The sequence below is a fragment of the Plutella xylostella genome, chromosome 2 (assembly GCF_932276165.1).
Source record: "Plutella xylostella chromosome 2, ilPluXylo3.1, whole genome shotgun sequence".
NCBI classification, from domain to species: Eukaryota; Metazoa; Arthropoda; class Insecta; order Lepidoptera; family Plutellidae; genus Plutella; species Plutella xylostella.
In genome coordinates this window covers 4,771,599-4,793,887 of record NC_063982.1, presented here as the reverse complement: position 1 = coordinate 4,793,887, position 22,289 = coordinate 4,771,599, and the positions used below count along the sequence as shown (strand labels likewise).

General features: G+C 39.3%; 1 protein-coding gene across 3 annotated transcripts; it reads right to left on the bottom strand.

Moving 5' to 3' along the window:
• Positions 1-335: 335 nt before the first annotated feature.
• LOC105398587 (UBX domain-containing protein 4) lies at positions 336-18,637 on the bottom strand. Of its 3 annotated transcripts, none has more exons than XM_048633185.1 (11): positions 18,406-18,636; positions 17,552-17,689; positions 16,918-17,043; positions 16,250-16,375; positions 15,706-15,836; positions 14,928-15,065; positions 14,028-14,135; positions 13,460-13,604; positions 11,621-11,748; positions 10,824-10,980; positions 336-764 (listed from the first exon to the last, which is right to left on the bottom strand). In XM_048633185.1, exons 1-11 carry the CDS (start codon positions 18,485-18,487, stop codon positions 514-516), a joined length of 1,530 nt encoding a protein of 509 aa, XP_048489142.1. In that variant the 5' UTR covers positions 18,488-18,636; the 3' UTR covers positions 336-513. The 3 variants fall into 3 exon arrangements, with proteins under 3 accessions (XP_048489142.1, XP_048489136.1, XP_048489146.1); XM_048633179.1 differs by lacking the exon at positions 336-764 and adding an exon at positions 1,261-1,723 and having other exon boundaries at positions 18,406-18,637; XM_048633189.1 differs by lacking the exon at positions 336-764 and adding an exon at positions 1,982-2,019 and having other exon boundaries at positions 18,406-18,635.
• Positions 18,638-22,289: the final 3,652 nt, after the last annotated feature.

The following is a 22,289-nucleotide window of genomic DNA, read 5'->3' as shown; positions in this document are numbered from 1 at the left end:
GTGCTGAGGCAACCCTAAGGTGGCTTCTTTTTCAATGCGTATAACCACGTATACCTTATTATGCACCGTAGTCCAGTGAAATAAGGCGCATATTCCCTCAAAAATTAATTGGTAGGTAAGTAAATAAAAACGTGTGCGGCTGGAACGCGATCTAAATTAGATCTTATTGCTTATGGGATGGGGTCATATTTCTTTGCAAGCCATTGCGAAGATGGACTTCTGTACCTGGTACTAGTTATTATTCTGTGGTTCCGGTAAGAGCGAACTAAATTGATCCATATCTCATTATTTACTTATGAATTATACATTGATATCTATAGATTAGATGGGTTTATTAAAACCACAAGAGCGAATCACCACTACTGGCAAACTTAAAATCTTATAGAATGAAGAAATATTAGACATTTACGTGAGCTGTCACCGGAACAGATAAGTTTGTCGCACTGTAAAATGCGTGTATAAGTTTGCGTTTAGTTTTCACTGCTCAATCTCCCACTATATCCTCCAAAAACCTTACATCTGCTGAGTAGAATTCCCGTTCCAAGTATTATTCTCATCATCATCAGCATCGCCGTTTAATCTGTGTACATTAGTTCTGTGTCGGTAGCGAAGGCCGGGCGCAGACGTCGCAGGGGGTGGGGTGGGACGACGAGGGTTGGCGGGGGGAGGGGGGAAGAGGCGGGCTCGCACCCAGTTGTAGACTAAGGTGGTAGGTTCGATGACTAAAGAGGTTAGGATTTGGATTAGGAAGGATGTGAACGACGCTGTAAGGGGGAGAAAAAAGGTTTTGATTAGTGAATCTGTTGAAGCTTTTTTATGATTTTGGGAGCTATTTTGGAGAAATCATAATTTAAAATACTTACACATTTAAGTCAAATTCAATAATCGTGTGTATAAAGCTGTTGTGTGAAATAACTAATTTAACTATGGCACTATCATTTCCAATGGTATGAATTTCCAACAAATTTCCATAATTTAAATTTCCTTTCTTCCCTGCCATAAGTGATAGTCCAGTAGGAATATGTGGAACAGGGGGAGTTGTTCAGTTTGACAAGTAGATGATGTGGTAATTTTTTTCAGGAACAAGTCATTTGTATCATTATGTATACTTGAATCGTGGATGCTTTCAATCGTTTTGCCTACCTATCTCGTTATCGGCAAACCTATTTCAGTCCTTGAAAAATCCAAAACTATCTACACTAATCTACAATAAACCAGACAAACGGTATATTTTAAAACATTATACTCATCATCAAAAAATAACATTTCCAAAAAAAACAACAATTTACAAAACAACAACATACACACAATACCACAAAACCTATCAAAAACAGTTAACATTCCTCCCAAAAATTTCATTTCCGGGCCCCTTTTTCCATCTGCCTAGCCAACTTAACCAGTCGACAATACTCAAAAGCCTGCTCATAGATATCTGTGACTTCACTCTGCCCACCCCTCAGTGTTTCAGCAGCAATCGTTGTAAACGAATCATTGGATTTAGCTGCATGTTGCCTCAAAAAACTGTGCCAAGATGGCTGATTAGAGTCCAAATCTATATCAAATACTGTACAACGATTATATCTACTCCACAGATCTTCTCTCCAGTTGGTATAGGGTCTGTTTGGTTCTTTGGAAGCTCTGTCGATGGCCATTTGGGTAATTCGGCGACGGTTTTTGAATGGCGATGGGAAAATGTTCTTGTATTTTGCTTTCAGAAAGGTGACTGCAACAAATGGTTTTTGGTGTTAGATTAGAAGTTGATATCTAGCTACGTACGAAAATTGAAGAATGTATATGAGGAAAAACTAAAAGCCAGGTTAAAATGTTTATTTGAGTTGCAGTCACCTTTCTATTTTTATTAAAACGCGCTAACTTCAGTCCTCTGTTTCTATATACCCTACATACCAATACCAATAGCTCCATTTACAGATATATTGAGGAACGTTTTATCACTAATAAACTTTGTAAATGTGCCTATAAAACTCCGTAAATGGAGCTAAAAGATATAAAATACATTACCTATCCGACTGCTAGTGTAAGGGGATGTGTTAGCTCACCCTTACATTAGATGTTATGTTATGTTGTTGAGATCGGTGGTAGTAGAAACTCGATGATATGTTAAGACACTGTTGTTTATTCAAGTTCTAAACCGATACTAAAAATAGATAGGTACAAAGTTTATAGGAATCTAAAGCTAAGCAGTTTTATGTTGGTCGCACGTTATGCGTGGATGCTACTTATTATGTAGGTATTTTATGTATATTTATACATGCTGCCAAATCAAAAAGAGATAACTATTAGATCAATCAATTAAAAAGACCAATGTTATACAATCCAAATTAAAATAAATGTTCAACTTATGGTAAGTATAATAAGTATGTATATAAAATGTTATTAATAGTAGTGCTTAAATATTAAATTTATGTTTATTGGGTAGTGAGGTCATCTCCATGGCAGGTTGGTGGTGTGGTGGCGGCATCGAGATGCAGCCGGAGCAGGCGGGCGCGGGCGCGGGCTGCGGAGCGCGCGCTGCCTCCCGCCGGCGGCGCAGCTTGCGCACGACGACGAGTGACGTCATCAGGCCCACCAGCAGCAGTCCCAGAGTTATGTACGAGATGCTGTATTGATGGACATCGTGATTTGTTATTGTTTCAGGAAGTTTTGTTCTGTTTCTCAGTTCCTCTAGTTGATGTTTTATCTCTTTCAGTTTAACTTCATTTCGTTCTGTGTTAATCTCCAGTGACTCCAGTGTAGGTATCTTTTCTATTTTTGTAATGTTGTTCAAATCGTCCCACAATGGCATGCGTATGAGCGGGTTTATGTACAGTTTATTCTGGTATTCTGTATCAGTGTAGATAGTTGTTTCTCCTCTCTTGATGGTACATCCTTGATCTACTTTGATGAGCCCAGTTCCTGTTGTCACCTTCGAAGTCATATGTTCTTGGCAAATTATTCGTAATTCACATTCTTCGCAGCAGGCGTAAAGCCACATGTTATGTTGCTGTAACTCGATCCATTTATTGTCACAGCGCTCTCGCTGATAGACACACTGCGACCGCTTATTGTAGCCAGCAATAAGATCTATTTCACACGGCATAATTTGTTGGCGCATAGTGTATACTGGCTTGTTCAGTGCACATATGTGTTTGTTTTGCATTAAAATAGTGCAGTCCTGTAGATCTCTCAAATTTAACTTCATATACACCTCCTTAAGTATGTTGAGTGCGACGTATTCTGATGTTGTTATTACTGTGCTAGAGCTTCCGTTTGCAATTTGCGGTATAGGTATAACTCGGTATAGGCTAAATTGTATGTCATTGATAAGAGGTATTTTCAGCTCCATTATCACGAACTCTGGCGTGATTCTTGCCTTCACTTTAATGAGTTTATAAATGTTGCTTAATTCTTCATACGGATTGTTTATTGGCAGCGATAGATGTTTCGGTAGTTGCGAAGATATAGTGCGAAGTTCTTTCAATATTTGTTCTTGTGAAATAACGCGGGAGTCGATCTGCCCCCGGTATATGTCTTGCACAGTGTGTATGAGGCCTTCTTGGATCCGCCGTAATTTGTTTATGAATGTTACAACTGATAAGGTGATTGTATTGTAGTAATTCATATAAGAGTTTTCTTGCGTTTTCTGGTTTAGCGACTCTATATGTTTCTCGACGTCAGTTAAATGTTCCTTTATTAGACTGAATTGGGTGTTCATAGATGCTTCATTTCTGAGTAAAATATTGTTTTGTACTTCTAATATGCTGGTTTGGTTTTTTATCAGTTGGAGTAAATATTCTTCATTGTCTTTGACCTTGTTTATGTCTTGTGAATACTGTTCGGCAAAGTTTTCGTCCAGGACACCGAAGAGCGTACGAGCAAGGTTTCCGACGCCATTGAAGTATCCTCTTTTAACTCTCGTTTTGTTGAAGTTTTGTTGGGCGTGTAGCAAGTAGTTATTGTGATCCAGTTCTTGTTTTTCTTGTTCCAGCTCAATCACTATGCTACGACAGAGCGTTTGATAACTGAATTGGAGGCAAATGTTGTCGATGTGGGATATGTAACTTTCTAGATGGTTTATTCCCCTCCAATATGTTGACATATTGAAGTAAGTCAGTATTGTCCAGCTGTCGTGAACAGTGTGGAGTTGTCCCATATCATCATAGTATATTTGTCGCCCTTGTTCGAATGGATTTATTCTGTAGTTAGTTTCTTCTTGATGCGTGCTTGGTATAAGAGCAAACAAGCTCAGAAGTACACAAAAGTAATATCCTAGCCTCTTGCCAGGCTGTTTTCTGTTCTTTTTAGTTTGTTTGTCTTTCTTTATGTTCTCCAAATCGGTTGTTTCTTTTTCAGTTACTGGTAACCGTATTAGCTTTGTTATTGGTCTCTTCAAGACCCCATCTTTAGTTCGCACTGTCACGACTCGTACTAGCTCATCTTTTCCCGGATGTACCTCCTTTATTCTACCGAGGGCCCACTTTCCTGGTGGGAGGCCTTCTTCCTTGATTACTACAACATCACCAGTGCATAGGTTTTCTGTAGATCTTAGCCATTTGTTTCTTGTTTGCAGTTGTTGTAAATAATCCGTAGACCATTTTTTCCAAAATTGTTGTATCATCCTTGATGTTAGCTGCCATCTTGTTTTGTAACTGCAGCTTTCTTCTATCTGTCGCTCAGGCACGGACAGTAAAGGACCTCCAATCAGGAAGTGTCCCGGTGTGAGGACAAAGTCCAAGTCCTCAGGATTCTCTGTTATTGCTGTCAGCGGCCTTGAGTTGAGACACGCCTCTATGCGGACTAATAATGTGTAAAACTCTTCGTAGGTGAGCCTTTGGTCCCCCAGCACTCTCTTCAAATGTTGTTTGGTGGACTTGACTGCAGCCTCCCACACCCCGCCTGCAGTTGGCCAAGCGGGGGCATTGAACTGCCACTCAATTTGCATGTCTGTTGTTTTGTTTTCTATGTTTTCGAATGTTGCGTTTTCCTTGAACAGTTTCTTGAGCTCTCTGTTGGCTCCGATGAAGTTGCTGCCACAGTCGGAGAATAACATTTTTATCGGGCCTCTCCTTGAAACCACCCTGGATAGTGCGTTGAGGAATGTGGGGGTGCTCATATCGGACACGAGTTCTAAATGTACAGCCTTTGTTGCCATACATACAAAGAGCGCAATGTAACCCTTGCAAGTCTTTATTCCCCTGCCTTTGTTCGCCTTTATCTCAAAGGGCCCCGCGTAGTCCACTCCGCAATGGTAGAAGGGTCTGCTCGGTGTTACTCTGGACTTCGGCAGGTCACCCATTAACTGGTTTTGTTGGCGCGGGTTGAATCGGGCACATTTTACGCATCCTCTTAATTGTTTTTTCACACTGTTTAGTCCACCAGTGATCCAGTACCGCTGACGTAGATATGTCAAAGTCAGCCGTGCTCCTCCATGCAATGTTAACTGGTGAGCTTGTTCAATAAACAGCTGTGTTCCCCTGTAGTTTGCAGGTAATATCAGTGGGTGCTTGGCATCGTACTGTATCTCAGAGTTTCTTAGTCTTCCGCCCACTCTAAGGCACTCATTTTCGTCCAAAAATGGATTTAATTTTAGGATGTTGCTGTGGCTTTTTACTGTTCCATTCTTCTTTAAATCCTTAATTTCCGACGAATATTCTTGTTGTTGTAAATGTTTAACAATAAGTAATTCTCCCGCTCTTATCTCCTGCAGCGTAAGGTGTCCTGTTGCGGTCGTCGGCCGGCCGTCGCGTGTCCATGTTATGAAACGTAATATCCAAGCGATAATGTCGAGCGGCCGCCGTAATAGAACTGTGTTTGTTTATAATTTCTCTGATTATATTATGTTCATTTATATGTTGAGCACTGTACGAGTTTAATTTTATTTCTTCCTCGGTTGTAAATGTTTGTTTGGTAGGGTACTCAGAGTAATCATTTTTAAGCCATGACGGACCTTCCCACCACGGTGAAAACTGTTGTAATTGTGAGGGTAGAAGGCCTCTTGATGCACAGTCAGCGGAATTTTGCTCCGATCGCACGTGATTCCAATCGTCAGCCGGAATTATTTCCTTTATTTGTTCTACTCTGTTTGAGACGTATTGCTTCCAGCGGTGTGAGTCACCCTGTAGCCAGCCAAGGACGACCATTGAGTCTGTCCATGCATATGTTTTTGTTATGTTAGTGCTTAGGCTTGATTTGACCTTAGCGACGAGCTTAACGAGTAGATGTGCGCCACACAGCTCTAGTCGGGGTAGTGTTTGTTTTTTGTTGATTGGGGCGACCTTTGTTTTCGCCGCGACTAATGTTATCGTACTGTCTCCGTTAGGTAGGTATACCTTGATGTACGTCACACATGCAAATGCCTTTTCGGAGGCGTCACAAAATGCATGTAACTCGACCCTCTTGTCTACGTTACTTGTTCCCAGCCATCTTGGCACGTTTATTTGTGATATGTTTGTTAATTCTTTGCGAATAATTTCCCATTCTTTGGCGATAGTTGGGGGTAGCTCATCTTCCCATTGAATCTTAGACAGCCACACATTTTGAAAAAGGATCTTCGTTTTTATGGTAACTGGTGATAGCCAGCCTAGCGGATCGAATAGCTTAGCTACGTCACTTAGCATTTTTCGCTTCGTGACACATTTAGCTTGTTCTTGTTTTACGATTGTTGATGAAAATTCAAACTTGTCATGCTTAGGGTTCCATCCAAGGCCCAATGTTTTTGATGTTTCTGTTTCAGTGAAGGCGAAGTTATTCGGGTTTCTCATTTCATCAGGTAGGTCGCTCACTAATGCGGGTTCGTTACTTGACCATTTTCTTAGGTTAAACCCTCCACTGCTCAGCAGGTTTATTAACTCATCTCTGCATTTTCTTGCCTCCTCAATGCTGTGAGAGCCAAAGAGCGCATCGTCCATATAAAAATTGTTTTGTAATATGGGCTTCGCACGGGGGTAGTTGTCTCCTTCATCGATGGCCAGTTGTTTTAATGTTTTCTGGGCTATGTACGGGGCTGATTTGGTTCCATATGTTAAGCTTACGAGCTCATATTCTGTTATGTTTCCACTGTTATCCGAGTCAGTCCATATGATTTTCTGAAGCGGCCGATCTTCTGGGTGTACTAAGATGAATCTGTACATTTTTTCGATATCAGCAGCCAGAACATACTTGTGCTGCCGCCATTGTAATAGGAGATGTTGCAGGTCAGCTTGCAGGTTTGGGCCGTTTTCCATCAAATCATTAAGACTTAGCCCCGTAGAAGTTTTCGCTGAAGCATTAAACACCACTCTAATTTTCGTGAACACAGCTTCTTCTCTGATGATACCATGGTGAGGAAGAAAATATTCTATGTCTTGTTTTGTGATAGATTTTTTCATGTGACCCAACTGTTCATATTCGGTCATAAAATCCCGGTACATTTGACCATACTCCTTGTTTTTGTTTATTTTTCGTTCTAGTTGTTTGTATTGTGCGATAGCTTGAGTTTTCGATTGACCCAATTTACTCTCGAACCCGGGTTTCATCGGCAATCGAACCTGGTAACGGCCATCCGTGAGGCGTGTTGTGGTCTCCTCGTAATATTTGTCACAAGGGTTGATTGTTTGGCTCTCGCTCTCGACGACGTTGGTTATCTCTTCTTGTTCCCAAAATTTTGATATTTGTTCAATGTTGTTCAACACAACGTGGCATTTGTATGTTGTGCAGTTTCCAGAGAGAACCCAGCCTAGGCGAGTTTGTTGAGCCGTTATTAATTTGTTATTAACTCTGATGAGACCTTCCATGATCAGAACAGAATATATGTCAGCTCCCAGCAGAATGTCTATGTTGCTTGTTATATTAAACTGAGGGTCCGCCAACTTCAAATTTTCAATTTCACTCCACGATTCCAGTTTGAATGATTTGTTTGGTAGTTTGTTTGTTAATGATCTCATGACTAACGCCTTGACGTTGAACTCATAATCACTGTTTAGTGCCTTACACATTAGCTGCACTTCTCCCTTACACTTGTTAGAGGAAGAGGCTCCTAATCCTGTCACGACGGCATCATACTTGTTCTTTTTCAATTTCAGTCGTTGCACAGCATCTTCTGTTATCAATGTTACTTGGGAACCTTGGTCGAGTAAGGCTCTCAATATTATAAAATTCCCATCGGCCGATTGTACTGTTATCTGTGCTGTTGCCAACAGTACTTCATTTACGTCCTCGTTTGAAACATGACTACTTTGGCGCTGTTTTGATGTTGACACCTTCGTCATAATCGCGTCGTGTAACATAGTATTGTGACCGCCGTTGCAATGTTTGCATGTTTTATTCGACATACATGCATTTCCGTTGTGGGAAAATAGACAGTTTTTACACACATTTAATCTCTCAACCATTTTAAGTTTTCTTTCGGGACTTATTTCCATAAATTCCTTGCAGAAATATAATCCATGATCTTTGTTACAGTTTGGGCATGTTATTTTTAATGTGTTGAATGATCTTGGTTTGTATGAGATGTTTGTATAACTTGGTTGCGGCTTGTTCTGTTTCAGCATAAATTGTTGTTGTTTGTTGGGCACAGGCTTGTTCTTGATAGTAATATTACTTGCCGATGTTTTACTTGTTTCGAGCGCTAAGAACTTGTGTTCCAAGTAAGATAAAAAATCTTCCATGGTTGGGAGCTGGCGGGGATCCTTACAAGACTCGATGAAGGACTGAGTAGTTTCTTGATCCAATTTTTGCAAGAAGATATGGACCAGTAATGGATCCCAGCTCGTAGTGTCTATTTGTAGATTGTTAATAGCCTTTAGATTTTCAGATATTGAATCGTGAAACTTCTTCAATGCAGCGGCTGTTGGTTGTTGTATTTCGTGTTGGTTCAACAGGAGATTAGCGTGGTAAGAGAAGATTAATCTCAGGTTATCATATCTGTGCTGAAGTATTTCCCAGCAAGATTCATAGTTATCACTGTTGATGTTCAAATGTTGGACTAGGCGTTCGGCTTCGCCTCTTAATTTTGCCTTTAAATGTTGCATTTTTTGCACTCGTGGGATCATGTTGTTAGAATGCACAGCTTCCACAAATAAATCTTTGAATGTGGTCCATTGTGAATAACTGCCGTCAAATGTTGGAAGTTCGATCTTCGGAGTACTTCTTTCTTGATGCACTTGACTCCACAATTTTTTGTTAATTTGAGACTTCGCCTGTTTGAACAACTCCTCAAGCTGGTTGTACTCGGTTTCAAGCTCATCCATGTCACCCATCTGGTTATCCATCTTCCAGTAGAACCGATCGAAGGTTTCCCATCTCGACGACACAGTTTTAAGCTCATCTTCTAATTGCCATCTCTCCGATAAATCATCTAAGTTCATGTTTCTAATAGTGCGTTGAAGTGCTCTAATGTTGGATTTATGTTCATTTAGCATCTCAAAAAACTTGTCAGCTTTACTTGATGACTGAAATTCAACAGGACGATATAAGGCGTCGCCACTGATATCGGCTTGCGCTGTGCTTGCGCCCGCGTCAACGAATTGTTCCTCACCTCCTTGTTCACGAAGAGCTCGTAACTTCTCTTCATAAGATATAATCATAGTTTTTGTCGATAAATATAGATCCTTTACCTTTTCAAAAACTCCACGCGTGAAATATTCATCGCTCCTGTCTTCCTGTTGCACTAACTTGTTGTTGTTCACAAAAAACTGTTCCCAGTACTTTTCCAGGCTCGTTAGACGTTGTTTAAAATACTCCGGTGTTTTTCGCAGAGCAGGATCCTTTCTGAAGTTAGTGTTGATACTTTTGATCTTCTCCAGCAGCTCAGATTGTTTAGCCAATGTTTCTGTTAGGTTCATCTTGTTTTGTTTATGTTGTTGTTATGATAAGTGAAAAGGGTTGTTTTTCCAAATTCACTGGTTCTTGATTCTGAGAGAAAGCGATCTCGCTACGTTATGTGCGCACTCTCAATCTAGCCGGGGAGGTCCGCTGGTGGAAGGCCGACTAGACCGATTCGCTAACGCAACAAAACCACAAAACTCCCAAAAATGTCTCGAAGGACCAAAATGTAAGGGGATGTGTTAGCTCACCCTTACATTAGATGTTATGTTATGTTGTTGAGATCGGTGGTAGTAGAAACTCGATGATATGTTAAGACACTGTTGTTTATTCAAGTTCTAAACCGATACTAAAAATAGATAGGTACAAAGTTTATAGGAATCTAAAGCTAAGCAGTTTTATGTTGGTCGCACGTTATGCGTGGATGCTACTTATTATGTAGGTATTTTATGTATATTTATACAGCTAGTGTTGGGCTTGGCCACTACCGTTTCAATGCCATCTATCAGTAGTCTTCGGAACTGCTTCGCGGCTAGAATAGCTGTCGCGTCATATGTTGCACAATAAATATTACCTAAACGACTGCTAGTGTTGGGCCTGGCCACGGCGCTAGATGGCAGCACCAGCAAGGCGGCACTGGGAGCTAGCTTCAGTTGCGTGAGGGTGTATGTACCTATGCTTCTATATACTCTACATACCAATAGCTTCATTTACAGGTACATCAGGGAACGTTTTATGATATAAGAAGCTACGCACTTATTAATCTTTTTTGTATATTTGGCTATATAAACAAGAAATCTCTTACCTATCCGACTGCTAGTGTTGGGCTTGGCCACGGCGCTAGATGGCAGCACTAGCAAGGCGGCGCTCGGTGCTAGTTTCAGTTGTATGTTTGTTTGTATACCCTACATAAAGGTCCATTCACATATTGATTAGTGCACATAGCAATAATAAGCTACATTTGAAGCCAAACGCACTAATCAATATACAAATGGGGTTGTAATTATAAGATGTAAGTTTATTACCTATCCGACTGCTAGTGTTGGGCTTGGCCACGGCGCTAGATGGCAGCACTAACAAGGCGGCGCTCGGGGCTAGCTTCAGTTGCGTGAGGGTGGCGCTGTCGTCGCGCAGCTCGAGACGCGGGAACGCAGTCCAGAGGGTGAAGCTGGATGATGTTAGCTGCGGGAGAGAGATAGGAATATTTTGTACTACAGGGTATTTATAGAATATTTTTATTCACAAATACTTAGCCTATTATAACATTGTTAATGATCTGATTAAAGTAAAAGTAACCTTAAAGAATAATGTGTTAAGACAGATTTACATTAAACAAGGCTTCGATTGCACAAGGATTCGATCTGACTATGTATTTGCATAATGAGAGCGTTTTTAAACTGATTTTTAAATTGATAAATTGCTTAATGCGATACCTATACAATTATACTAGCGGTTTTCTCAATGCTGGTGACTCCGACATGATCAACTAGGGGACGGTTTCTACGCCTTCTAGCTATCTATGTATTTGCATAATGAGATATTCGTTTTAAATGATTCTTCGTTAGGAAACTATTACCTTGGTAATGCAATCCATAGTCAGATAGAGGGAAACATACCGTGTCAATTTGTATTTCACTGTTATATGTAGATAGATAAGAGAAACCGTTGGTATAATAATGTGATTCCGCGGCCGCTCGCTATAGCAGTAGTATAAAGAGACTCTCACATAGTCGTATAATAAGACACTCACTTGCAAGTAGCCAGCTTAAACTGGTGACCCCTACAGGATACAATATAGCAATAGCAATAACAACACACTCACATGCAAGTTGTCGGCGACATGTCGTCGCACGGTGGCCAGCGTGTCGCTCGCGTCGAACTGCGCGGCCGCCGACGACCCATCGGGCATCTTGAACTGGATGCGAGCCTTGTTGCCTAAGTCAAGGGGCGCTGGAACAAATAAAACAATTGGATATACCATACATTGTTGACTATAATAATATTAAGTCGGTTAACGTCACATAAGTGTTTTATAGTTGGTTGCTATCACAGATATTAGAAGGAGTCTCTTCAATTATTTTCTTAAATGTAGCCTGTGTAATGTCCCACTGCTGGGCACAGGTATCCTTATAAATTAAAACCACCGCTTCCGATCCTGTGCCAACTTAATTATTTATTTTTATTTTTAGCTTGGTATCCTATTACAGTTCCCCAAAATTGATAATGCACATAGAAATCTTCGTCATTGTTCGGCAACGGTCGTATTCCCGAGCGTTAGAAAACTATTATGTATTTAGAGTGGTTAAGTGCATTTTCTTCATTAAATTTTAGTAGAATTATGTAATTGGTGCTAAAAGAGATAATTGATTTATCAGTAACGAAATTTGATTCGATAATTCATAATATTAAAATTTACTTCGAAAATGTTACAGTAGGTACTTTTCAAGTGTCTTACTGAAGCTGATGTAAAGATGGATGAAAGAAGGTTTGAATAACACAAGGTTTATATTATAAGGAGAAATGGATTTCAAACACAGGTTTATATTAAAATTTTTAAATCTCAGTTCAAAAGTATTTACAGCACTGATTATTTCACATAAATAAAAATGTTTACATTAAAATCTCAGTTCAAAAGTATTTACAGCGCTGATCATTCAGAATAATATTACAATTACAAACTTGGTCTTTTGGGTGTGGCTTTATTGGCAAAGTGAAGTCTATCAATGTGACGTATATTTTATTCTTAAATGTGCCTCATAATATGGCATCGTCAAAAATAATTAAAGTTGATATTAAATTCACTAATTACTCGGCAGACCGCGAGAGACATGGCAGCGCTCTGTGAAAAAGGAAATGGGCCAGGCGGGGATGTCTTGGGCGGATGTCTCTGAGCTGGCCCAAGATCGTAAAGAATGGCGGCGCTTCACTTCGGCCCTTTGCTCCCCAGCGGAGATTGGGAATAAGTAAGTAAGTAAGTAAGTATTAAATTCACATTTAAAAAAAATAACAAGAACGATGTGTAATTGCAGCTCTTTATAATTCCACAAAAGTAATATTGATCTTGACCTTGAGACCCTTGACTGATCGGTGACAGCCACCGACCGCCCAAATTGTTTTCGATTATGTGTCACATGATATTGACTACTATTTCTTTCGAACAAGGATCAAAATGCAAGTGGCTCTTACGATTCAATGATTCGGGTGTTTCCGGGAATACGACAGTTTGCGAAGATTTGCATGCGCATTATTAATATGGGAGAACTGTACTTATCTTTACTCACTAAAAGGTTGGCAAGTTCTGAAAGCACAACAACTTTACCATGTTTATTTATCTGGATTAGTCAACACAAAAAAACCAGGAAGTTTGTTACCTCATAACAATTAATTAATTAATTGTTATGTTATGTTACGTTGATTGTTATGTTTTAAATTTTGTTTCTGTGTACAATAAAGGGTTGAAATAAATAACTTTCGAATGGATGAACCGATTTCGATAATTCTTGTATCAATCGACAGCTAGCGCTTCCTTTATTATGCCGCATAAATTTCATCAAAATTGAACCAGAACTTTTAAAAAAAAAACCAAGTAACAAAAACTGTTTTACCTTGATGACGTGTTGGTTGGACATAGTAAATGCCTTATATATTTTACTATAGCTACCTGTAGGTGTGACAGGCGTCACGGGGGCGGGTGCGGGCGCGGGGGGCAGGTCCCGCGCGCGCCGCTCCGCCCTGTCTTGTGCGATCTGGTCCAGCACTCTCTGGCGGGCCATGTCGTTCTCTTTCTTTTCTCGGCGGCGCTCTTCCTGCGGGGTAATAAAAATATATAAATATAGGTAGGTACAGAACGTACATAGCTATAGACCACACTCGAGGTGGCATCATCCTGCATCCAGGCATGGCATCCTGAATCAAATTTATCAAAAAAAAAACGTATATTGGACTCAAAATCACAAACTTCCAACCACAACATCACCATAAGTATTAACAAACCGTGGTAACCGGGCTTAGGCAAGACATCAACAAAAATTTAAACTACACAGAAACTAAAACTACACTGTTGCAAAACAGTCATTTTACTGAATAAAAAGTTTTCTGAACCAGCAGCCGCCAACTATAAGACTATCATTTTGTAGTGTTTTTCAGTCCAGGACCAATGACAATCCGCCAGGGGCCTGTTGTTTACTTAAATACAGATTACTAAAGTACTATCATTGCTATCAGGGTACCTGTATCTGCTTCATCTCCTGGTCTTGCTGCCACTTCTTCAGCTCGGCCACGCCCTGCCCCACCTGCCTGCGTTCTAGCTCCTTCTGGATCTCCTGCTGTTTCTCCAGCTGGAAATAATTCACAAAACATTTTGTTTAAATGGGGAGAAAAAGTAAACGCTAATTACAGATGGCGCCTTAGGCGACTGCACCCGATTTCTCAGTTTTGATTGAAATGAAATGAAAACATTTATTTGCCTATTTGGTTTAGAAATGGGTTCCTGGCTCCCAAACTAGGATACGATTGGATAGGATTGGTTGGTTCAGTTGCCATCTTTTACCTCAATAATTTGTTGGTCAGTACACTCGATTGTGATACCAAAGTCCCTGTTGTTTTTCTTTGTCGTCATCATTAGATTGTCTATTTGGGCGTGATTTTGTTAATTAACTAGCTTTATGCTCTCTGCTGACTTTGGTGGCTTATTTTATGATAAAGAAAACTCGTCTTTATTTCCAAACATCTCAGCATCAATTCGCCAGAATATGAACGCAAATCGTGATAAATTGACATTTATTCTACATGTATAAGGATGCCATGCAGTGGAAACTGACGTATATTGCGATCAAAATATAAACGTACATACATATTTTATACGTAGCAGCGTCTTCCATCACTGAAAAGTGGAACCTGCTACTTTACACTTACCTCAGCTTTCTCCCTCTTCCTAGCTTCAATCAGTTGTTTAGCTCTTTCCATTTTAGCTTGCTCTTGTTGGTTGGCTAGCGCTAAGATATCTACTGACAGTTATAAGAATCAGCGCCATCTAGTTATAAAAGATAGAACTACTAACAATATTTTATTGTATCTATGATTTCTGAAGCAACGCCATCTATAAATTAAAGCTAGAACTACGTATTTACCTCGGCTTTCTCCCTCTTCCTAGCTTCGATCAGTAGTTTTGCTCTCTCCATTTTGGCTTGCTCTTGTTGGTTGACTAGCGCTATGCTTTCTGCTGATGGCTGTAAGACTGGCGTGAGGTTTGGTGGCGGGTTGGCAGGCTGTAAGAAGTTAGAATATTGTTAATATTATGTTGAAACTAAATGTTGATTTAGGTAGGTATATCTGGCACTCGAGAAAAGGATTAAAGTTGGTAATAAGTACAGTATCATAATGATAGGATTACTGCTGGTAATTAGTACAGTAAAAATTACTTCTGGTAAGAATGTTTGCGTGATAAAAATGGTTCCATATTGTATTTGTGGAGGTAAATTTATCGATTTTCGCCGTATAGGCGTTTTACTGTAAAATTGTTATAGCTGGAGGCTTCACTTTGTTAGGGGTAAATCGTAAGACAGATAGTAGATCGCTGAAGAAGATTGTAGGGTTATGATACTCCTTGGAACACTCCTTGTTGTTTTACATGATAGTTAAATTAAATACAGGTAGATGAAAAATTACCAAAATATGTGATGTATGTAATACAATGCAATACAGTTGACCAAGTTTTTGTTGGATGCATCCTATAGCGAATACCGATTTTACGTATGGTAAGTAAAACTTGTAAATACTAAGTACCTACCTATTTGAAAAGATACAGATGGTGCTAAAACTACAAATACTTCCACAAACCACCGCTAGATGGCACTAAAACACATTCAGCTTTAGAACCTGCAATAATAAAGGTTAGTGCCCACTCGCCTGGCTCGGGCCGGCCTCGTCGCGGTCTAAGGGCCGGCGCACACACACGTCTCCGTCGCATACCACTTCGTATTGTGGTTTAGGGTCTCCGGAGGGTGACGGTGTTGGCGCGGCGGCGGCGGTAGATGGCGCTGTTAGAGGGTAAATATATTAATGAAAATTTTGTATGTAGAATTTTAATAAATCTAAATCTACAGCAGCTTATGTATGAGTTACATTTCACACGATAGTAGGCGTTTAATAAAAATAAAAAAATTGTATGGCTTGAGCAGTTACTGCTTTATTTGTTAAGTACTCACACAAGTATACCCTGGGCATCAGGAGGCTAGGGTTTGCCCTAGTGGAGCAAGAATTAGCCAGCTTAGATAAACAGTTACGTCATTATGCTTTTAGCATTAAGTCCACCCTTTGTACTTTTATTTGTAATATTTGTACAATAAAGAGTTAAATAATAATAATTATAGAACACTCCTTTCGTATTCCATGTATGATCTAAAAATTTTAGGACTCTTTTGTAATAAAATAATCTAAATAGTCTTCTCACCCGGCACCGAGGCTGAAGCTTCACTAGTGCTCGCCTCAGACTTGATCAAATCAGCTGTGGTCTGCTTCACGTTGTCCTTGGAACCGGACGCGACCGCCGCTGACGACACTGACGGGCTCTGCTTGTCTGTTGAGTATGAAAACATATTATAGTAGTCATATACATGTAGGTATGTTTCGTTTGCAAGTGTAGATGTGATTTCGCGCACTGCGATCGTTAGGAGTAAGTGGTTGTGGTAGGATGAGGGAGGGGAAAGTAATTGTGACGCTCCTCAGGTCCTCCTCATGTCAGAAGTAAAAAATAGTTGTCTGATTATACAACTATTTTTTACTTCTGACATGTAGGTAATATTAAACAAAAAAGTTGTCAAGACACAGCCTTGGAGTACACCTGTGATAAACTACTCACGGTGCTCTTCCAGTATCTATTCAAACCTGGTGGCCAGACCAGGAAGGTCATCCTCAATAATATTGAACAAAAGAGATCCCAACAAGTTGCCTTGGGGTACACCAAGGTACACCAACTCTACTCACAATGATCCACCAGTATCCTGTCGATCCTGGTGGCCAGACTTAGGTGCTTCATAATATTGAACAGAAGAGGTCCCAAGACACAGCCTTGGGGTACATCAGCTGAAAATTGATAATTATGAGTCTATGTCTACTCACGGTGTTCCTCCAGTATACGGTCGATCCGGGTGGCGAGGCTGGTTGCCTGGATCCCAGCGCAGACTACCTCCAGGGGGGTGCCGTTGCGACCAATGAAGAACAGAGACGGCACCGGGACAAACTGGTCTGGTGTGCGTTCAGGATGCTCATTTATACATACATAACATAGATAAATGTAGATAACTTCTGTAGTAAATGATACATTTTGTTTTTATGTTTTTCCATGAAATACAGATTATTATCTTATTACAATAAATTCCTTGAGTAAGTACACTGTACCCCTTTTATATCTCTAGTCCATCCATCCAAAGGTTGTCTGGAAGAGATCGCTATAAGGATAAGACCGCCTTTTGAACCCTAGTTAAGTGTCTATGTAAAATTGTTAATTATTTCTTGGTGTACAAATAAAGAGTACTCTATCTACCTATCTACAATAACTTAAGGTTCTGTTACCAACATAAAAGAATGCTCTTGTTCTAGCTCTTGCTGAGTTTAGCTCTATATTTGGATCATGATGTAAAAAAACTTTATGACATAGGTTTTTCTGTCTAAACATACCAAGTTGTGTGATAGATGTTTCTGTGAAAGTTAGTTAAAAGCCTACAACTCTAACACATATTATTGTCAAGGATACAGATCTGAGCAAAATGCACATAGTCCGTGGAGCCACTCTTCAGCTTGATCGTGAGGAAGTTGGTCTGCTCGACCAGGCGCTGCGTGATGTCTCCGTCCTCGAGGGTGCGGGCCATCTCAGATGACAGGTCATTGTCGCCTGGAATATGTATAATATACAGTTTATATAACAGAATGCAGTTATTGTATACTTACTTCCATTGCATCCATGGGAAGTTTTCTGTGAGCCCTTTGAGCCATGAATGCAGTGAGGAGGTTGTTTTATATAAAAAAACGGCGATATGGAGCGCAACATGAGTACAAATAATGTACCATGTACAAACCACTGTGGTCTATTGTCATAAAGGTACTTACATAGAGAAATAGGTGGTCTTTATGTCATCATCATCATCATCATCATCATCATCATCCATCATCCAGCCTATAGCAGTCCACTGCTGGATGTAGGCCTCTCCCATAGCATGCCACTGGATGTGATCTTTAGCTTTCCAGTCTTTATGTAATGCATGCAATTTATACTTATAAGGCCCTGGCCCGATTATAGTCCCTTACGTATGAGAAATTAATATGTAAATGGGCCCTGCAAGTAAATACCGGTGGATTGAATAGATGAATTTGTATGTTTTCATTCTCATTATATGGGTCATCAAAATGTTGAGTCATTTTAGACGATGTAAGAACAGGTAGAGGCATTTCATAGATAAAAATTCACGAGCATATTGTAATTATCGATAAACTATTTTAATGTTGTCTGTGTATGTTATTTTTTAAGTATGCAATAAAGTGTCTATAAATAAATAAATAAATGTTCCTGAGTTTTGACACATTTTTCGGGAAAATGACGAAATAAATTACCTTCTACGAAGACAACAAATATTGCATTTCTTTGTTTGGATAAATTCACCGCCTCGGCGACGCTTCCCTCGAACCACAACATAGTAAATAACTTAAATTGGATTCTTTTCAAAATAGCTTCAACAGTAACAGATTTGGTTTAATTTTCAGCAGTTTCAGAAAAGAATTGAAATTTTATGAAGACATGACATGACACTACAAATTTTGACATTTACGAATTTGACGTCTGACGTGTTTATTTTTGTTTTCACGTTCCTTTTCTATCTTTTATAATGCTACAAATTTAAAGTGTTCCACTTTGTTCAGTAAATCTACGTGATCTTCAATGAAACAAAAAGGGTAGGATTATAGAAAAGAGCGAGGCGACTATATTGCAATATTGTCTATGGTTACTTCACATGTGATGTCAAAAGAGTTTAGCTACTCAACAATAGATGTCAGTAAAAGGCAAGCCAAACCTATAAGCTACTCAATGATAGATGGCGTTAGTGGTGATTCAAAAAATTGTGTTGGTTACATGTTGCGACCCCAGAATGATATTGTTATACAGATCAGCTAGTTCTCCTCCTGCCAAAGTAGCCTGCAGGGTAGATATTTGCTCTCTGTGCCTTTGCCTAACCTTAATTCACTGTAGAGTGTGTGTAAGATACTTACCTACTTCATTATTAAAATTTGAGTGGGTTGGGTTGGCCCAGCAGCGTCAGCGTCAGAATGCCCATTTCAAGAACCCAGCAGTGTTCGTCTTCTTAACATACCTATCGGCAACAAGCATTACAGGTGTTCTAGGATTTATCACCGCGGTGAAAGAATTACGACAGTCGTTCGCTGCTGGTGCGCTAGACATGCTAGGTAGGTACATGTTAGGATTCGAACCCACGCATACGGCCTCACGAATATGAGTCAAAACCTTATCCGTTACGCCACATCACGACTCTTACGTTATTAATTAATGATAAAAATATTATTATGTGTGTGGTCGAAAACAGCCGCTAAGTTAATGCCCACAAATATATTTTAAACTACCGTCATTATCGGGCAAAAGCGATTAACCAATTTGTTGTTAAAGCTGACAACACTACGCTCGACTGACTTTGTTTTATTGGTCTGGCAACAATTTAGCATCTCTTTGAAAATGGAACTGAAAATCGCAGTACAGACTGCCTAAAAAATATTCGCAAGTTTCTTTAATTTTATGTAAGTATGTTTTATTTTGGGCGTTAGATAGGAATCAAATCGTTTTTAAACTCACTTTCTTTCATCTATAGATTGTTTAGTAGAGTTTGTGAGATGGATTAAATATAGTTACCTAAGGCGGTTCACACACTTCGCCGCCTCACCAGTGAAAGGGTAAGCTTTTTTTTTTCTATGTAAACTGTAATTTTTGCATACAATGATAATCCGTCAACTGCGCGGTCAAGTGTGTGAATCGCCTAAGCAATAAGGCCTCCTTTTTGTACTTAGGTAGGTTTTTTATTTGCTTAACTTTAGGTAGAGGCACATACCTAATAAGGCGGTTTACACACTTGACCGCGTACCGCCGCGGTTGGCGAATTATCATTGTATGCAAAGTGACAGTTTATATAGAAAAACCGTTTACCACCACACTGCCGCCTCGCTTATGGAAAATCCGCTAACTAGTACTAACCTTGGGATAAGTTTCATGTTACATTTGGTACCTAAGTAAGTAACTATATTCAAAATTAGTAAAGTCAGACAACACTAGCGCCACATTCTAATAAAAGATAACTTGAGCGCAGCGGCAGTAAAAATGAAATGAGGCGCGAAATACGTTGACGGTTTCGCGCCTTTACAGATCTAAAAATGGATCCATTTTGACAGCTGCTAATACTGGCGACAAGTTTAGTTTATTTGTTTTTTTTTTCCTTTTTAAAGTGTTTGTAAGATATTTTCATTTGTTTTGCTAAAATCATGCGCAAATCTTAGTGCCTTTTTCAGAGAATCAGGATTATATGTGTTATAAAATCTTTCCATCTTCATGACTATGATAAGAATAATTCATCATCACGACCCATCACCTCTGACCTGCTGGGGTCTCCTCATAATGAAGGAAGGGTTCTAGGCCTAGTCCACCACGCTCTGGCCTAGTGCGGGTTGGTGGACCCCAACACAAGCAAGCTTGTGCTGAGAGAGTTGTCGTAGTCGTAGTTGTAAAGGAGTTGTAAGTAGGTAGGTAACTTAGTCATTGACGAAAACGCAGGTATAGATTAGGTATGGGGTAAGGACTGCTAACCACTTTAGTCGTTTCAGTTGGTAGGTATTGCACTATCGCTTAAGATATAATTATGTATCGCTACGAAAACCACAGATAACTAAATCCTTAACAGTGACGGACAATGCTAATTTATCCGCTTACTTTCATTTACTTTTTTCAAGTGGCTCAAATTTATGGCCGTGCATTCCATGTAGGGTATTTTACACAGCGTCGCTCCAGTTTACGCAAGAGTGAAACGGAACGAAAAATCTTCAAAGGCAAAGACTGTAGCACAAACAGCCAACAGATGCCAACTTGTTCGGAATTCAAATTAACATGCCACAGACGATGGAGACAATCTATTCACATGTCACCGAATGCTTTAAATCTAATTTGGAGGCAAATAACAATTAACAAAGTCGTCAATGCCTAACGAGGGACAGTTTGTTGGTAGAAATGTATAGCGTTAGTCACGCTTCAGTAAAGTGGCGCTAGATATCTGCACTGTACTTATATATGTTTAGCATAACTACAGTCGAACTATGAAGTCCTGACAATAAAGAGTGCTATTTTGCTAAGACTTTTTATCATTATCAGTTTTTTTTTTATTAATTTTTTATCTTTATTTATTTAATACATGTAAGATTACATAAAGTTAAAGTACAATAACCATGCGCTGAAACCACTAGATTTAAGTTATTTACTTACTTTAACATACATTTTAAAAATATGGTTTTTTAGCGGATTTGTCCTTTAATTAAAAAATTGATTAAATACGGTCATTAAAAAATAGTTAGGATCCACTTCCGTTTTCAGGACTTTATAGTTTTACTGTAGTTACACAGAATGTAACAAAAGTAGTACACTAACCCAGAAGGAAGCTCAGGGAGTCATCCAAAACATTTCAGCATATTTAGCACGGGTCGCGCGATGTGAGTACCTACCTTATAATATTTATTTATTTATTTAATTCTTTATTGCACAAATATATAATATAAATGCACAAAAGTTGGGCTTAATGCTAAGAGCATTTTCTACCAGCCAACCTACAGGAGGTACAGGAAAACTGGTACAAAGATGTGCAAAAAAAAAAAAAAAAAGAATTAAAGAACTAAAAATATTGCTTTCTTCCACTGTACCTACCCCAATTTTCCGATGTCGGTTGCCAACCCCACATCGAAGCTTAAACACGGAAACGAAACCATGAATTATCAAATTGTGTCTACATTTTGTGACCACCACAGCGGTGGCGGCGGCCATTGTAGAGCTAAGAACTTATAGAAAAAGCTTTAGCAAATTTTAGCTTAAAAAATCCAGTAAATTATTTTTTATTTTTGATGGTTAATAATTATGCGCTCTTGTGATATTGTGTTGTGTTGAGTAAGTTGAGTTGGATACAGGTAAAACCTATGCTAAAATTTTATTTTTCTCCATTAGGTACCTATATGTATAATTAAGTAGATTAAATGTGTCTGTAACGACTTAACTAAGTATTAAATTAACCATCAACTAAGTAAGATTTCTAATAAAATATTTTCATGTTTCTCAGTAAGTGAAAAAAAATAGTTTATGTAATTTATAAACACATATAAAGTAGGTTACAATACGATTCGATACGTAGGTATCTACATACTAGGTAAGTATGTGCTTATTTTGAAACCAATTGCCCGGT